The following is a 23,399-nucleotide window of genomic DNA, read 5'->3' as shown; positions in this document are numbered from 1 at the left end:
GAGTGTTAATGAATACTTCATTGAAGTGTAGCAAAGATTCTTGGTTTCAGGGCTTCTAATGTCATGTAATTTTCCGTTTCCAATGCTGGTAAGTGGTAACCTTGTAATAAGTTACATGTTTCAATAGTCACATCAAATTCTACTACATTTTATTTCAGTATCAGGTTGCAGACCACTTGTGAGGTGTGTGGTGGCCTTAAGTTGAGTATTTGACCCGAGTGTATTAAGAGTTTAAGACTCTTTTCTTCAACAAGTATCTTAGAAAAAAACATGTTCTTGGAAGTTGCATCAATGACAGCAGGCCCAGCAGATTTGACTTTATATATAAATGAAAGACATAAAGAGGAAATGAGAGGGAAGAAAAGGAACATGATAATGAAATATGAAGGAAGTATGGAGCACAGAATTTTCTGTGTTTTCATTAAACACATTTATATGAAAGTATGTGTTGAAGTAAGCTTGTGCCTGATTATTTGGTGTCTCTTATCTTTGTCATTGTTTGTCATCGCATGGAAGTCATATTTTTCTTATTTACCTTCCATAGAACTACATGTAGAGAGAAGGATCAGTCACAAAATTTCTTGGATTTTCTTTCCAAAGTGACGTCTTTCATACAGGAAGTTCACTGTGACAAAAAGTTTATTGTAAAAGTAGCAGATAAATAATAAAAAAAATGGAGGAAAATCCATTAAAGATTAAAAGTCATTAGAATTTTTTGATTTGCGAAATCATATGCGAGCAGCTTCCCCGTATATCGCATAGTAAAAAAAAATATCAATGAATTGTCATGTTCTCAAAGAGTGCTTATTGTACCTTCATTATTCTAGTATCAATGGACAAATCATTCCACACCTGATGCTGGAAGAAAATAGTCATGACCTTGAAAAATTGAAACTTATAGAGAAATTCCAGTAGTTGCACTAAACACTGATTTTATGAGAAAGTCTGTAAAACAAGGCTTAATTGTCAGTATATCATCGAGGATCTAGATCTGGTACAGTTACATTAACTGAACTTTGTGAAATCTTGAAATCTACGTTGAAAAATGTTCACAACGAAGATCCCTAACACAGATAAGCGCACGTGGGACAATGTATAATTATTGCTTAGAGCGTCGGGCCCGACGCTCTACCCGAATCCTGTGCTTATTTGCTGATTTCTCAGCAATTACACAATTTCTTCCAGAATCCTTTGGCACATGCGTTTTATTTATACAAACAGACACTTTGGTGGTCATTTCATTGGATTCTGTACGAACTCATTTTGATATCGTTACCAAGTAGCATTTACCTTTAAGCATTTTATACTGCTATATGCGGTAGCTGCTCGTATATGACGTCACAAATGAAAGTCTTTTACCTTTTTTTTTAAAGATTTCCTCAAACCTTCACCAATAGATTCAAATGATTTTTTTTGGCATTTTTAAAACTTTCAAGCTTTTCATCATGGTGAACTTTCCCTTTAATATATTGAAGAGAGTGATAGTCCCCATGCCCAATAGAAAGGTGAATACATGTTTATCAAATTATAGACTGAAAGTAGTAATTCATCACTTTATTAACGTTCAAATCGTTCAAAGGAATAAAAATATACAAACATAAAAAGAGCGCCCAGGACATATCTGAGTAACAGAACAAGCAGGGTATACATAAATAACATAGATTATATTAACATAATAGCATGCACAATACATTACTATAATTACCCCGAATCAAAATATAAAAACAAGCATGAAATTATTATAAAGAAGTCCAGAGTATAAAAGGAAAAAAAAAACGTAAAAGCAGTTGAGAAAAGAGAGGTGGAAATTATAAAAGAAGGGAGAGACAGTACATGCAAAGGTGAAATAAAGAAAATAGAAGTGAGAGAAGGAATGAAAAAGGGGAGAGTAAAAGAGAGAGGAGAGAGAGAGGGAGAGGGGTGGGGGCTGGTGGGAGAGAGGGGGGTGTGAGAGAGAAAGAGAGAGGAAAGAACATATCACACACCTCACAAGTGGTCTGCAACCTGATATTGAAACAAAATGTAGTAGAATTTGATGTGACTATTGAAACATGTAACTTATTACAAGGTTACCACTTACCAGAAATGGAAACGGAAAATTACATGACATTAGAAGCCCTGAAACCAACAATCTTTGCTACACTTCAATGAAGTATTCATTAACACTCTCTCTATAAGCACGTGAAAATATTGAAGATAAACATTACGGCTCGTATTCTGAAGATGGGTTTAACTTAAACTCTGGATTTAAGTTGCGGTTTAACTACATGTATGGATAGCCAGTTATTACAAAAATCTATGACAGTAGACGTTCAATGTACATGTATGGATAGCCAGTTATTACAAAAATCTATAACAGTAGACGTTCAATGTATCAGCTCATTTGACTCCCAAAACATTATTAACTGCCAGGGAAGGACAAGTATGACAGTTGTCTTCACCATTAAAGAATAAGCAGAGCACAGTAAACATGAGAAGCATTCACTGTAAACAAAATTTTGATCCGTTTGGCTTCCCATAATTTTGGCAGAGTTAGACCATGGTCTAAGTTAAACTCAACTTCAAAATACCGGCCCAAGGCTTTGTCTCACACTATGATCTCTTTATGCTCCTCCCACTCTCGATGACCTTGTTTTCTCCCTCTCTCTTCTTCTAGCTTTCTCTATTGTTTCTTTTGTTCTTTCTTTCCCTCTCTTGCCCTTGCTTCAGCTTCCTTCCCTAACCGGTGTGTTGGCTCAGTTGGTAGAGCGTCCGTCTCACAACCGGGAGGTCGGGGGTTCAAACCCGGCAGCGTCAGACCAAAAGGCGTTAAAAGATGGGAGTTGCTGCTACCCTGTTTGGCGTTCAACAATTAAAGGGATAGAGCCTTGTCGATCTGGCGCTGCACGGTGGCTGCTGGGCAAAGCAAATTTTCGGAGTATTTCATTTCATGTTTATTTCGAACAATAAATTATGGATTTTTATTATAACTCGCCTTCTCTCCCTCTTTACATGTATCTCCTTTCTCTTTATCTCTCGCCTATCCACGAGCACTCGTACCTCCCGAACACCCCTTCACTCCCCTTTCTTTCTTTCCTTCCTTCCCTTCCATCCATTCTTTCTTTTTTTCTTTCTTTCTTTCCTTCTTTCCTTCCTTCCTTCCTTTCATATCCCCTTACATCCATTTTTTTCCTTCCTATATTTCACTTTGTAACAAAACAAATTATAAAAATTAATGCATAATTCGTTTCATTGAAATTTTATGTTTATTTCATTTTGTTCCATCATTCCATGCATTACAAGTGCATGTACACTCTTTAGCTAACGTATTGCCGCCAGATCAAATTTCATCAAATAAATAATATAAACCCATGCAATATCATTGCATAAAATCATAACAAAAAGAATAATACAAAATCAATAAAACCAAACAAAATCAATCATGGTAATCCTTAATAAATGTCTTGTTCATGGTTTTAAGGCATGCAATGCTGACATGGAGACATGTCTTCACACAGTATTAAATACATGTATCTTGATTTCGGTACCTGCCTCTAAAGTACAGTGTCAACGCTTCATGTCTTGGAGGCTGAAACAATGTTCATGAGTTAATTTCATTGCTTTACTTCAAACTCTCATTATTGGGTTCCTTGAGACCTTTGTATGAAAATCTAGATCAATTCAGATCTACAAAACTTGACGTTACAAACTTCCTGTAGTGGGAGAAGCATAAAAGCTATTTCTTGACTGATTTTTATGTATAGCTTATCTGTAGGGGAAGGTTAGTCCGCTGTATTCATTAAAATACTCAAATAGTCCAAACAGCATTTTACAATATTTTACAATAGGAATTCATCATTTATTGTGCAATTACATATACATATAACATGCTAAATAATACTTTATAAATGGTCACTTTTATTTTGAGAACCTACATGTATCTCACTCATAGAACACAATCAGGTGCATGATTACAGTCCCATTAACATCACCACATTCTTTATTGACTTCAACAACTAACATGAGTATAATATCGAGTTCGAAATACTTTGATTAAAAATACTTATTCAAAAGAAAATAATCGCCAGTGCTATAGCATGATATGATAAGTGTACTCTTAAATTACTAAACAATATTTAGAAAAGAAAAAAACTAGGATTTGTGAAAACAATGACAAAGTTTTGGAAATACTCGTTTGATTTCGTTTATTCCAATACACAACCTGCAATTACATGCTTAACATGTATAAATTTCAATCAATTTCAGTACTGCATTACTTATTCCAAAATTGATATAATATTCATAATAATACAGGGTATTTGTATTGCGCACATATCCACCTTGTTAGGTGCTCAAGGCGCTCCTATATTACCCGGCAAAACTAGGCGTTCATAGCGCACACAGCTTTTAAAGGAATTACCTCCTAACGGTACCCAATACCCATTTACCTCACCTGGGTTGAGTGCAGCACATTGTGGATCAGTTTCTTGCTGAAGGAAATCACGCCATGGCTGGGATTCGAACCCACGACCCTCTGTTTCAAAGTCCGAAGACTAAATCCACTGGGCCGCAATGCTCCATATCGATCTCATCATCAACATCACCACAAGCACCACCGCCATCATCATCATCATCCTTATCATCATCGTCATCATCTTCATCACCATCATCATCATCCTCCTTATCATCATCGTCATCATCACCATCATCATCATCAGCAGCAGCAGCACCATTATCATCATGATCATCATTTTGACACAAGGTCCACATTAATTTGCCCGATAAAATCTTTGAAAAATTACGATAAAATATACAGACAAAATATCTTCCTTACTTTGTATCCTCGATTAAACATCCAACAGAAAATTTTGTAAACAGTAATATAATGTAGGAATCCCAAGCAAATAGCATAGAGTTAAAAATTATTCATCCCATAATTACTGGAAAAAATAATTACAATAATCACAGAGCAAATATAATTTGTGTAATTACCTACAAAAAGTGCAACACAATTTGGTTGCTAAATATTGCAACAACGTGCATGTTAGAACAAGTACAAAATTTCATCATGTTTAAAAAAATGTCACACACAAAACAGTACAGATTCGGTGGCCGGCTGCTCTTTAACATTTACATGTACTTTAATGAAAAACAAACTAAAACTGGAACCATATCCAGTGAAGAGTTTAATTTTTTTTTCATTAGGGCCCTGTTTCACTTCTTACCAAGCCATAAGGTATCAAAATTCTCACATTTGATTGGCCAATGGCTAAGTTGCCAGATTTCTAGCATTTTGTTATTCATGAAAACGTGGCCTGAAAATTCATCCATGGTCTATAAACAAAAACCAAACAAAACTTTGAAGGGAAAAAAGATGAAAGTGAATCAAAACAATGCTATGAAACATAAATGTTAACTACTTGATGTATCGATTCCTTGGATGAGGGAGGGACAACAAGAAAGAACAGAACTGCAAAGCAATCACATTCAGACCATAAAATAAACGCTCAACCTTTTCTCCATACTAAAATTTAGTTTCTACTGCTATGTTCAGGTAGAACTCATTCCAAGTGCAATTTGATATTGCAACTTGGCAAGGGAACTTGTACAGTATAAAATTTCAACTTTTTATGATAGTTAGACTTGTGTGGTTCAAATTCAATCAAGGATGAGAGTTGTGGTCTTATGAAGTCAAATATTTACAATATCATGTAACATCATTGAGTTATTGAATAGTACTGGAAGCAATGGTGTACTTTCAAGTAAAAACAGGATAAAGTCCCATGAAACAGCATCATTGTGCAACAGATAAAAACTTAAACTTAATCCTTTGTTTTAGGGACAACATTTCACAACATTCTGACTGAATCTGCAACATTGTATAAGATTAACATTGCAATAAATAGGGATTTTTCCAGAGGTAATTTTAAACATTGCAGGGGCCAAATTACCCTGAGCCGTGTAATTCTTTCCCTGCTGTGCAACATGTCTGCGTACTTTCATTCAAATTACAAATATAAAGTTGATTATTTGTATGGCAAAGTCATTTCAATGGATACCAAGAATTGAGTTGTATTCCATTAATTACATGCACCTAATTAGTATTATCATTAAATACAAAAATATAAGTGATACCATTCCATGAAATTCAACAGCTGCAGTCTAAGTCCTGCAGATGTTAGATTGTCCATCATGACATCCAACAGCTGCAGTCTAAGTCCTGCAGATGTTAGATTGTCCATCATGACATCCAACAGCTGCAGCCTAAATCCTGTAGATGTTAGATTGTCCATCATGACATCCAACATCTGCAGTCCAAGTCCTGCAGATACTAGATTGTCCATCATGACATCCAACAGCTGCAGTCCAAGTCCTGCAGATGTTAGATTGTTCATCATGACATCCAACAGCTGCAGCCTAAATCCTGCAGATGTTAGATTGTCCATCATGACATCCAACATCTGCAGTCCAAGTCCTGCAGATGTTAGATTGTCCATCATGACATCCAACAGCTGCAGTCCAAGTCCTGCAGATGTTAGATAGTCCATCATGACATCAGACAGCTTCAGTCCAAGTCCTGCAGATGTTAGATTGTCCATCATGACATCCAACAGCTGCAGTCCAAGTCCTGCAGATACTAGATTGTCCATGAATCCTCAGGCAAGTGTGACCTTCTGGGTAGCTTCTGCAGCCTGGCCTTGTGGAAACTCACCTCCTCTTGACTTGACAAACGACTCGTAACTAAAGGAACAGATGGATTGGAAATATACAAAATTATATTGGCAAGCGAACATAGGAGGGGAAAGACTGGTACCACTGATGCCTATTTTTGCATTTGATGAGATCACCATACGATGGATTAAGGGGGAAGAAGTACAGTACTACAGGCTGAAAATAACATAATCGAAAAGTAAACATCATAATCAGACGAACAAAACAGTGAACATTTTATCAGAATCAGACAAATAATATATCTTATGAAATTTTGCACCTTTGCATTGTTTTAGTGAAACAGTTTTATGCTGGTCTTCATGAACATACAACAAGGTAGCTGATGTCATATCCCCACTTATTCTTTTGTGTGTCAAATTAAATCATATTAATATGTAAAGAAAATTGGATTGCAGGATGCTGGGCCTAGTTCTAACATGTATGTTATGTCATGCTGCACATGATCTTTAGGTCTAAACGGGCCGGGGGGGGGGGGGGGGGGGGGTTGAATCAATTCTCTGTAGTATTAGTAGTTATCTGAAAAAAACGTACATTTTAATGAGACCACCCACAGTTCACTCCCCCTTTAATAAAAACATGATATACCACTGTTACTTATCATTATCATTCTTCAGAGGATGAAAAAAAAGTTACCATAGTAACTCACTAAAACCATTTATAAATATCTTAAAAAACATAAAGCACCAATTTTTCTGGAGATTTAGTGAGTGGAAATCTTACATCTGCTTATATTTTTGTCTCTCTGCGACTGATACGGACGGCTTCATGCCCTGTGCTGCCCTCAAGAGGTGGTTTTGAGACACTCTGATCACAGATACATCTTCTGTCATTGTGTTGTCCGACGTCCCAACCTGGTGTGAAAACAAATTATTGATAGTATTCATATGATAACCAGGGGCCCACATGAGGAAACTAGTCAAAACTCTATAGTGCGTATTCAGAACTCGGGTTTAATCTAAACCCCGGTTTAAAGTTGTGGTTTAACAATTCAAAATCTTCCAAAATTCAGTAATACTGTTTTTGAACAACTCTTGACTTCGTCCAAGATGTGGAATGGGTCCCAAACCTACACACTTGATTGACCGTGCAAAGACATTGTATTTCTAGTGGCTCAATTTCTAAAGTGTGGTCATAATATCATAGGTAATTAGGAAAGTTTCTCTGCATTTTGTGATTTTTTTTCAACCTCAGAATCAGAAAATCTGATTAGGAATTGTTTGTCACACCGCAGTCACAGTTCCACACAGAGAGTGTGCATTTTGCTGCTGGAATTGGTGCACAATTAGTTGTCACACCGCAGTCACAGTTCCACACAGAGAGTGTGCATTTTGCTGCTGAAATTGGTGCACAATTAGTGTTGGGTGCATAGCTTTAGCAGACCTGCCAACCTCTGGGAATGAAAAACTGTATTCTGTGACAAAAAAACTGTATTTTTCCCCAAAAAAGTTTATTTCATAATAAAATGCATGGCGCACTCGCTCATCGCGGCGCTCAAGCTAAAATGCGCACTGCTCTTGAAGATGAAAAAAAAAACCCTTGAAACGTGTGTATATCTTCACCCTGGTTTTAACAAAATGATTGAAAAAAAAGTTACCTGAAATTACATTGATCTACAAAACCTTGAAACGTGTGTATATCTTCACCCTGGTTTTAACAAAATGATTGAAAAAAAGTTACCTGAAATTACATTGATCTAATAACCATATTTGTTTCGTTTTTTTTTTTTTTTACAAAAAAACGTACTGCCGTATTTTGGTTGCAAAAACATAACTAAATACGCCTGAAACGTACTGGTTGGCAGGTCTGCTTTAGGACCGTACATCAAGAAGGTCCAGGAAAACTCACCATACTTTCACCTGCCAGCTTCCTTGCATAATTCTCAACGATGACATCGACCTGAAAAAAGTTAAATTGTTCATTATCATAAATCTGGTCAAAAGGACACAAATCTATGGTTTTTCACAGGATGAAATAGGAAAGAAAGTGAGACAGGAACTGAGAAAGATAAAAACTATGATAAGATGAGAAACATTAGTTAATAATAAGCCAGTTCGTAGTTCCTTTCTGCGCATGATCAAAAGATTCTACGCATGATCAGAAGAAGGTCATTTGCACTAAAGTGACATGGTGCTTTAAAATCTAATGAGATAAGCACCAACTTTGATTTCTTGATTATTCATATATTCTTTTGAATTGTCGTTTTCATTTACATCCACAAAAAACAACAATGCTTCCACGAACGACTGGTATTTTACAGTTATCAAGTACATTGTGCAACATGCTAAGATATGCATTCAAAATAGGAATGCAACAAATACCTTCATTAATTGTTCATTGGTGTGCTATTCTAGTCACCTGGTCTATTCAATTTCTTCATCATGCTATGTAAGGCAAGATTATGTAATATATTGCTTGGAAATCTGCCTATCATGATGAAAGAAATGAAAGGTCATTTGACCAAAATTGCCCATGAAGTAACTACGAACTGGTCTATTACACATATTTTAATCCGTACTCTGACAAAAGTCCAAATGTAAATGCACACTTTTGGCAGAGGGTGCCTATTTGATGCGCAATAATACCAGAAATCTGCATAAACCATGATTTTGTAAGAATGAAATCTCTATTGAGAATTTGAGAATACGGGCTGTAATGTAATTGGAAATTTTAAATGTTTGCTTCCCGTATTTTAAACACAGAGATAGACCATGGCCGATGTTAAACTGTACTTCAGAAAATGGGACAGATACTCAATATTTTATTTGTCTTCAAAACTAAAGCTTGATCAACCCACCTCGTTACCGATGATTTCCCTGGTCTCTGGCGTGGGATCCACTACCCCGTCTCTAAGGGTTGGCATATACACAACTCTCTGCTGCTGGGACTGAGGAGGGGCTATGGGTGTGTCTGGGGGCAGGGATGGGGTCGGAGGCACCTCCGTCATGGTGGCATCAAAGCCGCTACCCTCCGGTGGCGATGGAGTCTCGTCTTGCTCAGTCGACTCTGAATCTGGGAGAAAAAAAATAAAAGAATGGTAGAGTTTTCTTTTTTTCTTCCGCTTGGGTACAAGATCTTGGTTTGGAGTTAAGAGATTCGGGTACCATCTTCAAAACTTATGTTTGATCCGATAAACCTCTATTCCATTGAAATCCATCATTGTCATAAAATATTTTATAAGAAATTCAAACAATGTCCTTTGTCTACAAAGAGAAGCACACCGTATTTTCAAGAAAACTATAAATGTATTAATATACGTCATAGTTAAAAAATATTTTGAATAATTATGCATAATTGATGTTGAGTTGTTGACAATACTGACTTTCCAAAGTTGTGGTTTATTGGATCAATCGCAACTCTTTGTACGACAGGGCTCACCTATGGCAGTGCGTGTCTCTGGTTGGAGGAGTAGGATAATTCTACAAGGCTTGATTGTAATCTTTACTTATCAATAGACACAAATTTACTCCACTTTCAAAAAAACCAAACCACCAATAACAAAACAATTTTAGGGACGGTATATCAACATATCAACTTTATGGTGACAAATTCTAAATGCTTGAAAACCTTGACAACAGTTATGAAGAATTTTAAGAAACCACTCACCTTCTCTCATGAGTTCTGTGAGCAGTGTCTTCGACATTGCCCCAGCTCCAGCCATGTTGCCGTTCAAATCCGAACTAGTCAATCCACCGCGCAAGTCCAACCTTAGATCCTTTCTCCTTCCTCTGAACCCATCCCCCTCGACGTCGTCCTCACCATCCATTTCGTCGATGTCACCGGTCAGCTTCATGGTTGCTGCTAGCGCCCTCTCTGCCTCCGACAGGCTAGCCAGACGATGGTTTATGTTGGAGGCTTCCTCCTGGTAGGGTCCGTGATCGCTCTCCGAGAACGTTTCCAGGAAGGTCAGCTTCCACTCGTCGGCTTCCATGCTACAGTTGTGCAATGAGCTTGTCAGAGGGAGCCCTAGGTTTGAGTCGCGTCGGTCAGACTGCATGAGGGTGCTGTGAATAGCCTCTAGTTGGGCGTTATAGAGCAGGGCTTTCAGGTCAGCTCCAGTGAAATGGTCCAGCTTTGAGGCTATGGCGGCTAGGTCCACATTGGAACGTAAGGTCATTTTTCTGGCAAGAGCCTGCAGGATCTCCACTCTTTCCTCCTGTTCATAATGAATGGTAATGAAAGTACGCTTTGTAATTACAACTGATAGAGATTCCAAGGCAGAAAATTAGTGTCATTTAAAATACAAACATTTCTCAAATCCCATTATTTTATTTATAATGTAGCATATAAAAAATTGTTAAGACTTGTAAATTACAAAAGTAATCAGAAAAGAAAGGAGAAATGTCCAAGTAATTACTGAAACATGATGAAAATAATAATACGTTATGAGATAGATTTGAAACATGTGAATAGAGTCCAAGTTTTATAGCATTTCAATAAAGATTTCTTGTCAGAATTGTGAAAGGCGATATATCATGGACCATATTTTGTCTGTTCATTCAGGTCGCAATCTCACAATGTTTCAATGAGTGGGGGCATCGTGGTCTAGTGGTTACAACTCAATCAGAGGGACGCAGGTTCGAATCCCAGCCATGGCATGTTTTCCTTCAGCAAGAAATTTACCCACATTGTGCTGTACTCAACCCAGGTGAGGTAAATGGGTACCGGCAGGAAGTAATTCCTCAAAAAGATGTGTGCACCGGAATCGGAAGACTATCTTAACCGTGGTAATATAGGAGTGCACCGAGCTCCTGACCAGGTGGATACGTGCCCTATATAAATCCTTTATTATTATTATCATTAAAACGTGGTGATTTTTCATATTAAAGTTTGAAATACAGAGAGTGCGCCCATCCTCCATAACCACATGACACACTTAATAAAACACCATAACAAAATAAGCTTGCTAAACTTACAGCTGTTGGAATAGGACAGAAAAGGCACTTATCTAATCGACCGGGTCTTAACAGGGCCGGGTCTATCAGGTCAGGTCGACTTGTAGCACCAATCACGTACACACCTGTCATGAAGGAAAAATAGGATTCCTAAGATCTTGTGGGTGAGGTAAGTGTTTGGATATCAAAAAAAAAAACTTTGTCAGCCAGAATGAAAATGACTACATAATTATTATAATTATACTGATGTTATTACAGACAGGGTTACAATTGTTTGAGCAAAATGATTAAAAAGACTATACATGTATATAACAACGAATAACCCGGCAATCCCTGGTCCGGTTTTTATAACTTACAGTCCCAAAGGATAAACAAGACTTGAAAGAAAAAAAAATCAGGAAACAATAGGTTTACATCTGCAGTCGTTTATGAGTAATCATAATCATGACAAGGGTGAGTCAAATTGACCCATCCCTGGCTGGATAAGGGTTACACTTACCTTCTAGCCCTTCTACTCCATCTAGTTGGGTCAAGAGTTGATTGACCACTCGGTCAGTCACCCCTGTGCTGTCATGACCTCGTCTAAAAAAAGAAGAAAAATGCAGAGGAAGAATGATTATAAGATTGTCCCTAAAATTCTGGCACAGGAATTTTTTTAGTATACAGTTGATAATAAAGAGAGGACACGATAACACTTGGAATGCAAGATAAGAGCAAGAAAGAAAGGAAGAGAAAGAAGAGAAAATAAGAAGGAAAGAGAAGAGGAATGAATTGAGAAGAAAACAATGAGAAATTGCGTAAGTGTTTACGGTACACCATGTGTTAAGAACTGGAAGGAAATGGAAGTGAAATGGAAAGGCGAGAAAGTGGATGTTGGGAAGTGGAGCATTTTTTCGGAAAGAAAAGTGAACTTTCACTCCTGGAACCCCGTTTCATAAAGAGTTACAACTGTTGTAACTTTGCCATTATGGCAACTACCATGGCAACAGCACTCAGCAGCCAATCAAAATCAAGGTTACCATGGTAGTTGCCATAATGGCAAAGTTACAACAGTTGTAACTCTTTATGAAATGGGCCCCTGAAGGAGAAGGAGAATGAGAAGGAGGAGCAGAAGAAGAAGAGGAACAAGAAGGAGAAGAGGGAGGAGAAGAAAGAGGAAAATGGTGAGAAGACAATGAAGGAGAAGGAAGAGGAAAAGGAAGAACGAGAAGATTGAGGAAGAGGAGGAGGGAATCAAAGATGAGAAAAGAACAAGGAGAAAGAAAAATGAGACGGATGAGAATAATAACACAAAAAAAACAAGTACAAAGAAGAAGACAAATAAGAATAATTAACTTACCGTGGTGCTAATGAATCAAACTCGTCAAAGAAAAGAACACATGGTTTGGCACTCATTGCTCTGGTAAATAGATCCCTGACCGCCTGCTCACTCGCTCCAATGTACTTACTCAACAGCTCAGGACCCTGTTCAAACATCAAATAAAAAATTAATAATACCACAACACACGATAATCAATATATCGAATAGCTTCGAGTGTGATGCCTGGGTAGCAACTTTCCTTGATTTTGATTGGCTGAGAAACTCTGTTACTCTGGTAACTGGCGATAAAACATCCAACTAGTCCTTTCATAAAATGCTCCCCAGGGATATTCCATGAGCTAGACCAAATATTGCATGAATCAAAGATGAGTGCACATGCTGAGTGGAATATTCAAAGACAAGACAAATATCAGTTTTGGTAATTATCTCAAAATAAGTTTGTACGAGGTAGAATAGATTCACCACAAAAATGCTTCGTGTGTAAACAAAAATAAGTGTCAAAGGATTCTGGTAGGAATTGTGCAATTGCCAAGATATTTGCAAAATAAGCATGGCATTTCAGCTAGACCAGTGGTCTCTTTCCAAGCAATAATAATACACTGTCCCACATGTGCTCATCTATGTTGGTGATCTTCAGTGACCATTTTTAGCTCAGATTTCATGACTGCACAAAGTCAGGTTTATGGAAATAAACCAGGGGCCCATCTTACAAAGAGTTGCATTTGATCCGATCAGTCACAACTATGGAAAGCCTGCAACGTCAACATCTGAAATGCATGATCAAAATATTTCCTAGATATGCTGTTTATTCATACATTCATTGGTTTCTTTAAAAATGAGGGTGTTTCTCTTTGTTTCCAAAGGATCTCTTTGTTTACAAAGGACATTGCGCAAATTTCCTGCAGAAAAAAATATGACCCTGACGGATTTCCATACATTTGCGGTTGATTGGATGTATCGTATCTCTTAGTAAGAGGGGACCCTGATCTTGATCTACAATGATTTAACCTGCAGCGACATTTGACCTTGAATTAAAATACTTTCTATGAAAATCATTGCTTGATGCAAACTACAGATAGGCCTACTTAGCTTTGACACTTTAAATAATAATCAGAGCAAAAAACCGGTTTATGGAAATAAACCACATCTTGATCGATGATAATTGTTCCTGTAACCTTGATTAAAAATACTTTCTATGAAAATCACTGCTTGATGCAAACTACAGATAGGCCTACTTAGCTTTGACACTTTCAATACCAATCAGAGCAAAAACCTGGTTTATGGAAATAAACCACATCTTGATTGATAATTGTTTCTGTAACCTTGATTAACAATACTTTATATGAATATCACTGCTTGATGCAAACGACAGATAGGCCTACTCAGCTTTTGACAATTCAAATACGAATCGGAGCAAAAACCCGATTGAGACTAACCTTTATGCTGATGAAGTTGAGTCCGCACTCCTTAGCAACCACACCCCCCAGCAGAGTCTTACCAGTGCCTGGAGGACCATAGAGAAGAAGACCAGATCGTAATCTCAGAGGACAGCTGGCAAACAATTCTGGATACTGCAATATGCAGGTTGATAAAAAACAAATACAGGAAAAAAATGTTGATGATGGTTAATCTTCTTCCTTTCTTCAGTCTCCCTCTCCTCCCTTCCTTTTCTGTCTTTCTCTCTTTTATTTCTTTTCCGTTCATTTTCCTCCTATTCACATCACTTCATCTTTCTTTTCCCCTTCTCATCCTTTCTCCTCCTCCTCCCCCTTTCTCCTTCTCCCCTCCCTTCTTCTCTTCCTTCTTCCTCTCCCCTCCTCCCCCCTTTCCTCCTCTCTTCTTCTTCTGCTTCTTAATCTTCTCCTTTTTCTCCTCCTCCTCCTCCAGTTTGCGACTGTAGCTACTTCCTGAAATATGCTTGATATAATCACCTGAGGGTTAAAACAAAAACTTTGTCAATAGAATCTGAATAGCTCACCTTTGCTGGAAGCTGTAAAGTCTCCACCAGATCCTGCTTAACACCCTTCAGCCCTCCAACATCTTCCCAGCCCAACTCCCCCGCACTGTGGAGTGGAACATCCCGCAGAGCTGCAGGAGAGTAGCTATGCAATGCAGTTTCAAAGTCCTCCTGGCACAGAAGAATCTCATTGGAGGGGTGGTCACCGTCAGCCCCTGAGAGGGACAATATTGAAAGGATATGGAATAAATAACTGCCACTAGAGGCAATCTTTAATCATATCATTTCGTACGAATAGCTTTAAGTCTTTTTAAAAGAATAAGTAACGGATTTGATTTGATGAGTTGATATCGGAAGTAATGAGAACATTTGCATAATGCATGCACATACATGTATAATGTATCCATCTCCCCAACTTCGTGTGAAGAGGAGCTCCCCCTTTTAGATGTTGTAATAATTACACAATAGAAATTAATATAACATGTATAAATATTATGTTCTAAGAGAGCCATAGATTTTCACCATCAGGGATTAACAGTAAAACATTTTCATTCCCTCCTATGGTAAGGCTATTTATAATGGTAATGCCTCAATAAGATAATTCATAGTTGGTACGGTATATTCTATTAATAGTGAATTAATTATATCTTTTAAAGGGAAATCCTAATTCTGAGTGTTTGATGAAGACATAAAATATTATTTGACATATGCTCCCTCAAGCAACATATTTTCATGTTAATTTTAATACAACATAAAGATTGTACCCTTTATACGAGAGGCGTGGTGGCCGAGGGATATTTCTCTTGAGCTCCCAGCATGCACTGCCCTCTCTGTCACGGTCACAAGGTCCGAGGCAACAAACCCATCCATTTTGGAGCTCAGGATGTTAGGATCAACCTGGGTCAGAGTTTGAAGGTCAATCTCCACCTTGGAGTGGATGACGGATGTCAGGAGGGTTGCTCGATCGGCCTGGTAACAAGAACAAGATCATCACTTGCATTAAACTTTTTTAAAGATAGTGAACTGCCAGTTGTGGTAACGATTTAACAAGTTTTTACAGTATCCAATCAAATGACCACCCAAGTGTCCATCTGTACATTGTGTGAATTAAAAACATCTGTCAAAGAATTTTGGAAGAAATTGTGTAATTGCTGAGAAATTAGCAAAATGAGCATAAAATTATTGGTCTTTTTCCCAGGCAATAAATATTCACTGTCCCACATGTGCTTATCTGTGTTGGTGATCTTCCGTGTGATCGTTTTTCAGCCTAGGTTTCATGATTTCACTAAGTTCAGTCAAACTGTACCAGACCTAGGTCTGTGATGATGTAGTAATAATTAACATTGGCTTTACAGACTTTCACATGAAATTAAGTGTTTACTGCAACTACTTTCACTTATCTTGAACGATGGAGGCACGTCAGTTTTCATGGGGAATTCAACACCATAGGGGTCATATCCACCTTTTCTTTTTGTCATTTTTAGATGTCCATCAATGTCAACAAACAATATTTTTATCAGACAATGAATCACCTTATGGTTAACATCCTGGTGGGTGTTACGTGCAGCTGTTCGGAAAGTTATGAACGGCTTTATACACGACTGGAACATGTTCTTAGGTCCCACCTCAATTACATAGATATATATCATTTAGCACACGGGTCACCAGTCACGACTGGAACATGTTCTTCAGTGCTAAGTCAATAACACAGGGATATATCATTTAGCACAAGAAAGGGTCACCAGTCAAAACTGGAACATGTTCTTCAGTGCTAAGTCAATAACACAGGGATATATCATTTAGCACAAGAAAGGGTCACCAGTCACGACTGGAACATGTTCTTCAGTGCTAAGTCAATAACACAGGGATATATCATTTAGCACTAGAAAGGGTCACCAGTCATGACTGGAACATGTTCTTCAGTGCTAAGTCAATAACACAGGGATATATCATTTAGCACAAGAAAGGGTCACCAGTCACGACTGGAACATGTTCTTCAGTGCTAAGTCAATAACACAGGGATATATCATTTAGCACAAGGAAGGGTCACCAGTCATGACTGGAACATGTTCTTCAGTGCTAAGTCAATAACACGGGGATATATCATTTAGCACAAGAAAGGGTCACCAGTCACGACTGGAACATGTTCTTCAGTGCTAAGTCAATAACACGGGGATATGTCATTTAGCACTAGAAAGGGTCACCAGTCATGACTGGAACATGTTCTTCAGTGCTAAGTCAATAACACAGGGATATATCATTTAGCACAAGGGTCACCAGTCATGACTGGAACATGTTCTTCAGTGCTAAGTCAATAACACAGGGATATATCATTTAGCACAAGAAAGGGTCACCAGTCACGACTGGAACATGTTCTTCAGTGCTAAGTCAATAACACGGGGATATATCATTTAGCACTAGAAAGGGTCACCAGTCACAACTGGAACATGTTCTTCGGTGCTAAGTCAATAACACAGGGATATATCATTTAGCACAAGAAAGGGTCACCAGTCACGACTGGAACATGTTCTTCAGTGCTAAGTCAATAACACAGGGATATATCATTTAGCACAAGAAAGGGTCACCAGTCACGACTGGAACATGTTCTTCAGTGCTAAGTCAATAACACAGGGATATATCATTTAGCACAAGAAAGGGTCACCAGTCACAACTGGAACATGTTCTTCAGTGCTAAGTCAATAACACAGGGATATATCATTTAGCACAAGAAAGGGTCACCAGTCACGACTGGAACATGTTCTTCAGTGCTAAGTCAATAACACAGGGATATATCATTTAGCACAAGAAAGGGTCACCAGTCATGACTGGAACATGTTCTTCAGTGCTAAGTCAATAACACAGGGATATATCATTTAGCACAAGAAAGGGTCACCAGTCACGACAGGAACATGTTCTTCAGTGCTAAGTCAATAACACAGGGATATATCATTTAGCACAAGAAGGGTCACCAGTCACGACTGGAACATGTTCTTCAGTGCTAAGTCAATAACACGGGGATATATCATTTAGCACAAGAAAGGGTCACCAGTCACGACTGGGACATGTTCTTCAGTGCTAAGTCAATAACACGGGGATATATCATTTAGCACCAGAAAGGGTCACCAGTCACGACTGGAACATGTTCTTCAGTGCTAAGTCAATAACACAGGGATATATCATTTAGCACAAGAAAGGGTCACCAGTCACGACTGGAACATGTTCTTCAGTGCTAAGTCAATAACACAGGGATATATCATTTAGCACAAGAAGGGTCACCAGTCATGACTGGAACATGTTCTTCAGTGCTAAGTCAGTAACACGGGGATATATCATTTAGCACAAGAAAGGGTCACCAGTTGTGCATACAGTCATTCATAACTGATATAAACAGCTTTATGAAACACCGACCTGGGAGTTATCAATGGCCAAGCTACATCCTATGTTCAGTGATAGGTAAAGAATAGTGAAGTGACTCAAGAGGCATTGTTAAAACAACATCATCATCGTCATAATCATTGTCATCATCGTCATCATCACCATCATCATCACAATCATCATTATAATCATCACTAACACCATCACTTTAATCTCCTTCATCATCATCATAATTATCATCACCATCATAATCATCATTATCACTACCCTCATCATCATCAACATCATCACCATCATAATCATCATCACCACCCTCATCATCATCATCACCACCCTCATCATCATCACCACCCTCATCATCATCAACATCATCACCATCATAATCATCATCACCATCATAATTATCATCATCATCATCATCATCATCATCATCATCATCATCATCATCACCACCCTCATCATCATTATCACCACCCTCATCATCATCAACATCATCACCATCATAATCATCATCACCCTCATCATCATCATCATCACCACCCTCATCATCATCACCACCACCCTCATCATCATCATCATCACCACCCTCATCATCATCATCACCATCATCATCAACATCATCATCACCACCCTCATCATCATCACCATCACCCTCATCATCATCACCACCCTCATCATCATCATCACCATCATCATCAACATCATCATCACCACCCTCATCATCATCATCACCACCCTCATCATCATCACCACCCTCATCATCATCAACATCATCACCATCATAATCATCATCACCATCATAATTATCATCATCATCATCATCATCATCATCATCATCATCATCACCACCCTCATCATCATTATCACCACCCTCATCATCATCAACATCATCACCATCATAATCATCATCACCCTCATCATCATCATCATCACCACCCTCATCATCATCACCACCACCCTCATCATCATCATCATCACCACCCTCATCATCATCACCACCACCCTCATCATCATCATCATCACCACCACCCTCATCATCATCACCATCATCATCATCATCATCATCAGCATCATCACTGAACATATGTCAGTGAAAGTCACTGGAAAGAGTCCTCACTAGAAGCACTGCAGAGCTTACTAATGTAAAATTACTGGCTAATATACATGTATACCAGTCAGTATTTTACCTAATTAAAGCTAACTTTTGCAAATGACTGGTACTGATGACTTGCTCTATTGACCCGTCATGGTTTTGAGATGAGAATGTTCAATAAGAAAACAAGAAGGAAGAAGAAGGGAGAAGTAGAAGGAAAAAGAAGAAGGAAGAAGAAGAAAAAGAAGTAGAAGAAGAAGAAGGAGGAAGAAGGGAGAAGAAGAAGAAAAAGAAGAAGGAGAGAAGGAAAGAGAGAAGATGTGTTATGAATAGGAGAAGAATGAAAGGTAGTTTACTAATGTAAAGGCTAATATATATCATGTGACCAGTCAGTTATTTTATTTAATTTAAGCAAACTTTTGCTATAAATGAATGGTAATGATCACATGTTCTATTGACCTGTCATGGTTTTGAGATGAGAATGTTATAATAAGAAAACAAGGATCCATATCATCATCTTAAATATAAGAAATATAAAACGCATCAGTTTCATTTGGTTTTAGACTAATCACGTTGTACACACACTTCTTTACCTTTGAAACAGTAAAAATGCCCTCGGCTATGCCTTGGCTGGAGTGTTGGAACTGCTGCAAAGATGTAATTCTTTCTTATGCATTGAATAACTTGCATTATTTTTATGCTGTCATTCATTCCAGGAGAATCTTTCTTACCTTGGAGAGAGGACTGATCTCAAGACAGGACTGAAAGAGGTGAAGACCTCTGGAGGATAGAAGAGATTGGTGGATGGATTTCTTGGAGGAACACGTTGCTAGGAGAGCGATGCGACTACCCTCGTTGATTTCATTGGTAACAAGATCCTTGAGGACTACATACAAAGGGGGCAAGGAAATGAAATTCATGGCTTTGAATTCATGAAATGAAAATGATAAATAAATCAAGCATTCAAGATAAAAAAATTGTTGCAGCAAACAATTATTTGAGGGATTCTTTTAAATCAAAGTTAAATTCCACCATATTATCATAGACCCACATGTACATCAGACCGGCCAACCTCTGGGAATGAAAACTGTATTCTGTGATAAAAAAAATGTATTTTTTCCCCAAATAGTGTATTTTATTATAAAATGCGTGGCACACTCACTCATCACGGTGCTCAAGCTGCATACAAGCCAAAATGCGCACTGCTCTTGCAGATGGAAAAAAAAAATTGAAACATGTGTATATCTTCACCCTGGATTTCACAAAATGATTGAAAAAAAATAACAAGTTACCTGAAATTACATTGATCTAATAACCATATTTGTGTATGTTTTATGAAATACAGACATATAGAGATGATTTTTCTCAGTAAAATTACATTTTTTGTCACAAAAACATATTTTTAAAAGAAAAAACGTACTGCCGTATTTTGGTTGCAAAACGTACTAAATGCGTCTAAAACGTACTGGTTGGCAGGTCTGTATGATGCATTTACATTGTTTGCATAAATACTCAACATATGGAATTCCTTGCTTATCATTAAACTTTAAAACAAAATACCGAAGTGTGAATCGTTATAATCAACACTGATAATCTAAGTACATGTAGTACTAAAATACAAATCCAATACCAGTATGAATTACGAATTAACATAAAGCCTGTCTCACACTAAGTGATCCGGTGCAACGCGATTTTTCAAGAAATCTAGTTTTGCAATAAATATGAGAGTTCCAAGAAGTAAAATAAATTCATTTAAAGTTTGGCACATTGTTAGGAAAACAAAAATATTTTTACTTTGCAGCAAGCCCTCTGGTCCGAGTGAAGTCCAAATCGGCTTCAATTTGCAGCCTATGATGACGTCATCACGATTTGGAGTTGAATTTGTTTTTATTCATTCAGGGAGGCTCTAGCTGGACTGAATTTCGATTTCAGTAGTCTTACCACTATTCTGAACTCTGATCCCTAATATTTTATTAGTTGGTATATCCATATCAAATGTTATCGCAAAAATGGCATAGTGTGAGACGGGCTCAAATCAACTGAGGGATATAATTTGTTTCATTCAAATAAATTTGGAAAAGGGTGGTCAATCTTTTTCACAGAAGTGAATTGTTAGGTTTTTTTCTTCCAAATATCTTCAAATTTAACTCAGGCAGAGAGCAACTGTTTCAAATCCAATGATATCAAACTCATATACTGTATACACATGTATATACATATATATAGAAGATTGAGCATCAGAAATTTCATGAAAAATTGAAATAAAAATCTAATTTCATATACGCTGGTTTGGTGCATGCTGACCATTCTGAGTATTCCATGATCATTGGCATCGTTAAATAATCATTAAAATCTCCACACCTTGGGCAAGACGTGAGTTGTAGGTGGCTTCCGGCCCCATCTCCTGCTCCGGACCCAGGGGAGCCGCGGTCACATGATCCAGATCGTCCAATAAGATGACGGAAGGTTGGCGCCAAGCCGCTTCGTCGAAGGCTTCCTCCCAAATCTTCCTGATAGTATCGACTCCTTTTCCTGAAAATTCATAAGAAATAACACCAAGAAGTCCTGTGTGTCAACAACTCCAACCTCAGTTTCAGTTATATACTTTTAATTTATATGTTTCTTGTTATATTCTTATACTGACCTGGATGGAGGTTAAGGGGTGTGGAAAGGAAGACCTGTGGGTCATGGTAATTTAGTTAACCTTTTCCAAACCCAGGCAGCCCCTTCATCTCTATTCCAGGTCCTTTGAAATATGTCACGTATGTCCTATTGTTTATGTAATTTGTATTGTACTGTAATTTATGTATTTTGAAATGCAGAATAAATAATAATAATAATAAAAAAAAAGAATGATAATTTTTGTTGCAGTGCAGGGCCATTGAAGGCAATGGCCATGGATGCGTTGATGTTCATCTGTTCTTGCCTACTTGTACAAGAGCAAATGGGAGGCTGAATTGGGTAATAAATAATAAATAGGTAAAAAATATTCCTTTGGAAGCACATAGGGACGCTGTTTCAAAGCATGATGTTTGCTACACAAGATCTATGCATTATTATTTCCTAATTTTATACACTGGTGCTAAATTTTTCTTTTCTTTAGGTTTTATGAATTTTCAAAGGTTTACAAACATCAGTATACATGTAACAAGAGAAAAATAAGCAGCAAAAATTTAGAAAAAATATAAAAGATAACAAAACAATAAAAGATACATGTATAGTGGTGCTAAAAAGTTAGTGAACCCACCAGAAAATGAACATGTTTAAAAGTGTTCAGGCTTTGCCATTTTTAGATATTTCAATGTGAAGTCAGATGATAAAATGTTACATTCAAGAAAGTATTTTTTTTTTCTCTGGGATCATGGTATACTGACATGTTGTTGTTTATATTCAACACTCAGCATAAACTAGTGCATTTTGTGGTGGGGCTCACTACCATTTTAGCCTCACTGTAACTGTCTTAAAAAAAAAATGTAAAATCCTACCTTTCAGAGAGTGACATTCCACAACTTTGACGAAGGCCAGAAGGGGCCACTCCGACGCCTCCTGACAGACTGCCTTGGCAACGGTGGTCTTCCCCGAGCCACGCCCACCACAGATTAACACTCCCCCGTGCCTCTGACCGGGGACCGAAGCGCAGAGCTGACGACCTAGGGGCCGGGAGGTCAGAGTTGCTGTGAGGTGCTCCAGGGCTTCCCTGCCGAGATTGGCCATTGGTCTATGCATAGAAAATTTCAAAAGAAAGATAAATGCCAGTTGTAGTAACAATTTCAAAATGAGTTCATGCAGACTCCAGTAAAATGCCCATCAAGTGTGTACGTGTATAAATAAAAAATATGTGCCAAAGGATTATGTAATCGCTGAGAAAATAGTAAAAACAAGCATGAAATGTTGGGTCTTTCTCCAAGTAATAAAATTACACTCTCCCACAAGAAGTATCTGTGTTATTGATCCTCACTTCTTGGGTTTAACGCAACTAAACAATCACACGCCATTTGATTAACAACTAATGTCATGTACCTATCAGGGACTTGCACAAGTGTTTTTTTC

General features: G+C 37.8%; 1 protein-coding gene across 1 annotated transcript in view; it reads right to left on the bottom strand.

Annotated features, from left to right (window-relative positions):
* Nucleotides 1-6,524: 6,524 nt before the first annotated feature.
* The window catches only part of LOC121430413 (peroxisome biogenesis factor 1-like), a 29,372-nt gene continuing 12,497 nt past the window's right edge, over nucleotides 6,525-23,399 (bottom strand). The window contains exons 9-22 of the mRNA XM_041627704.1: nucleotides 22,835-23,067; nucleotides 21,711-21,881; nucleotides 20,081-20,235; nucleotides 15,646-15,850; nucleotides 14,903-15,096; nucleotides 14,361-14,495; nucleotides 12,943-13,067; nucleotides 12,103-12,185; nucleotides 11,625-11,728; nucleotides 10,315-10,864; nucleotides 9,506-9,720; nucleotides 8,557-8,607; nucleotides 7,432-7,562; nucleotides 6,525-6,720 (exon numbers count right to left, since the gene is read on the bottom strand). Coding sequence (XP_041483638.1) covers nucleotides 6,636-6,720; nucleotides 7,432-7,562; nucleotides 8,557-8,607; nucleotides 9,506-9,720; nucleotides 10,315-10,864; nucleotides 11,625-11,728; nucleotides 12,103-12,185; nucleotides 12,943-13,067; nucleotides 14,361-14,495; nucleotides 14,903-15,096; nucleotides 15,646-15,850; nucleotides 20,081-20,235; nucleotides 21,711-21,881; nucleotides 22,835-23,067 — 2,437 coding nt within the window. The 3' untranslated portion in view covers nucleotides 6,525-6,635. The remainder of the gene's footprint in view (nucleotides 6,721-7,431; nucleotides 7,563-8,556; nucleotides 8,608-9,505; nucleotides 9,721-10,314; nucleotides 10,865-11,624; nucleotides 11,729-12,102; nucleotides 12,186-12,942; nucleotides 13,068-14,360; nucleotides 14,496-14,902; nucleotides 15,097-15,645; nucleotides 15,851-20,080; nucleotides 20,236-21,710; nucleotides 21,882-22,834; nucleotides 23,068-23,399) is intronic.

This window comes from Lytechinus variegatus, chromosome 16 (genome assembly GCF_018143015.1).
Source record: "Lytechinus variegatus isolate NC3 chromosome 16, Lvar_3.0, whole genome shotgun sequence".
Lineage (NCBI taxonomy): Eukaryota > Metazoa > Echinodermata > Echinoidea > Temnopleuroida > Toxopneustidae > Lytechinus > Lytechinus variegatus.
The sequence above is the reverse complement of the archived record's forward strand: the minus strand, read 5'-3'. Positions and strand labels throughout refer to the sequence as shown.